The following is a 2,500-nucleotide window of genomic DNA, read 5'->3' as shown; positions in this document are numbered from 1 at the left end:
ATAGTGTAAATTTTCAGGACTCAGCAATGCAGGCCTACCTTTTTTATTATGAATTCCTGTGCTGGCCTCAGAGATAATTTGTTTTAATTAATATGGGCTGAAACCCTTTCATCAGGAAAACATGATGACTTTCTTTAGCCATATTGAAGAAGCGTCCTTTGTGCGAACCTTATTATTCCCCAGCGCCTCTAGCCATTGGCCTTGGTCATTACTACTGTAGTGATGTGGGACAACAACTAGTCATGGCCTTGGAGTCTCAGGACACCGTTCAGGGAATACCGCCCCGTCTACCCAATTCGGGGGACCGGCAAGTCTGAAACGTCATTTCCGTTGGGAAATACTTGCAGGGGCGGGACATCCGGCGTCCTTCTCGTGGCGGGCAAATTCCTTCAGCCAGAATCCCCATCATTACTTGCTCAGAAGGTCCAGTTCTCTGGGTGCTGGTGGAGATGCCCGAGCAGAGAAGGTGCCAGATTCGCAGTTCACAAAGCTCACCTGAGAGGGAGAAGCTGGGCGACGATGCCCTGGTGGCCCGCGCCAGGGCCGAGACAGGGGTCGCCAGTGCAGCAGTCGCCCTGGCGGGGGAGGCCTCCTCTTCCGCTGCTATGTCCCGGCCTGGAGATCAGAGTGTGTTGGCGGCCTTGCTGAGACGCCCCGCTGAGGTAAGTGCGTGTCCCCTCACACCTCCACTCACCTCAACCGCCTCACCACATCGAACCCCGCATCCCGTGTGCGGACGCCCTGCAGCCCAAGCTTTGCGGGTGGGTCGGAGAGGAAGGCTCACTGGAGAGAGGAGTGTTGTCGATTCTGAGGACACAAAGTGCGGTGCAGAGTGGACAGGACTTATTCATAACTGAAACTCCCGTGCGGAAGTCGGTGAGGATTATTGAAGTAAAGAGCAAAGAGGAGGCAGGGTGGATTTCAGAGCCAATGATTCGGGTCTTTACCGTGTGTGACATCTAACAGAAAACTGGGGTTGTGCGGGATCCTGCTGGAACATATCAAGCACTCTTTGGCTGCTATATGCCTAGTTCATGGGTGAGTCCAGAGAGATGCCTGTCCTGTGTACAGTAGGAAGGTGGCAGACCTGAGGGAGTGGACCTGCAGTCTGAAGTTGTGAAGGAGGCAGACATTCCACAATGGTGTGCACACCTAGAGGAAGTGTGAGCTGGAGATCCCGGGCTCTGGTGTGAGGATATGGGGGTGAATCCTAAGCTCATGTTTGGCTGTGCCTTGGAGGCATGATCTGGGAGACTGTCGCAAGAAGGATGGGAACCGGTAGTAGTGGCCATGAGCTTCGATGACCTTTGTCTGTGTTTCGCCACATTGCTGTTGCTGACCGTGATAACAATAATTAATGGGACTGTGATGAGAAAGCAGCCAGTGTTGGCATTAGGGCCTGATGTCCACACTGAACTGAGGAGCCCTGGAGGAATTACAGGGAGGGGAAGATTTGTAAGAAGTAATATGGGAGGTGGGGTGGGTTCTCAGATATACAGCTCTTCATTCATTTGTCTCCATTGTGACAGGTTGGAGTGACCTTTGCAGATATTGCCTTGTACTTCTCCAGGGAAGAATGGCATCTCCTTGATGAAGCTCAGAGACGTCTGTACCTGGATGTGATGCTGGAGAACTTTGAACTTATATCTTCACTGGGTAATGCCTTCACTGTGCCAGTGGTGTGGACCAGGCTTTGCATTTCCTTATGCCCTCTGTTCTCTAGGGGGTACTCTGTCCTCATACGTGGACTAGAAGTCCTGCTCGATTTTCCAGTTTTCTGAGTAGTTCCTTTCCTTGGTAGGGCTGCTTTTTTGCACCACCCTTTTCTCCCCCTGCAATACCAGTACCCATAGTAGTGAACTCACAGGGAAGGATTTATGACTTGGAATGTTGCATGGAGACTAATAGATACCACCTTGATTTGTGACAAAAAGTGTTTTTTTTTTTTTGCATTCCTGTTGGTCATTTGTATATACATACTTTGGAAAAGTGTCTGTACAATTTTGGCTAATAAGTCTTTTGAATCCCTTGTATATTTTATATAGTAATTACTTTTCAGCTACCAATACACAGCTTTTCTCATTCATTTAAGTTTGGTTTGCAGAGACTGGGTTTATTGTTTTCTGTTTTTAATAATTTCAGTATGGCCTCCCTGCATTCAGCAAGTGTAATGTTGCCAATATTTCAGCAGGCTTAAATGCTGTTTACCAATGTTTAGGGATAACTTATTTTCAATTAAGTTATGAAGAGGGTTTTTCTCTCTCTCCTTTTTTTTAAACTAAGGTTTTACTTTGTTAATAGCCTTCATAAATTTATGTGAGATTTTGTCACCTGAACCCAGAATACCTCTAAGCCATATTTTTATGTTTTAGAAGTATTTTCTCCTTGAGATTGCCTTTTTTTGTTGGGGGCCGGGACAAGCCTGAAACAGGCTGATGCAATCACAAAGAAAGATTGCACCTGCACAAACAGGATATCTGCGGTCAGAAGCCATGCGAAC

General features: G+C 47.7%; 1 protein-coding gene across 1 annotated transcript; it reads left to right on the top strand.

Annotated features, from left to right (window-relative positions):
* Positions 1–325: 325 nt before the first annotated feature.
* On the top strand, positions 326–1,998 carry LOC114511569 (zinc finger protein 551-like). Its single transcript, XM_028530293.2, has 2 exons — positions 326–662; positions 1,530–1,998. The coding sequence occupies exons 1-2, from the start codon at positions 450–452 to the stop codon at positions 1,779–1,781; spliced, it is 465 nt and encodes a 154-aa protein (XP_028386094.1). The 5' UTR covers positions 326–449; the 3' UTR covers positions 1,782–1,998.
* Positions 1,999–2,500: the final 502 nt, after the last annotated feature.

The sequence above is a fragment of the Phyllostomus discolor genome, chromosome 12 (genome assembly GCF_004126475.2).
Source record: "Phyllostomus discolor isolate MPI-MPIP mPhyDis1 chromosome 12, mPhyDis1.pri.v3, whole genome shotgun sequence".
Taxonomy (NCBI): Eukaryota; Metazoa; Chordata; class Mammalia; order Chiroptera; family Phyllostomidae; genus Phyllostomus; species Phyllostomus discolor.
Note: the sequence above shows the minus strand (reverse complement) of the source record. Positions and strands in the feature narration are given on the sequence as shown.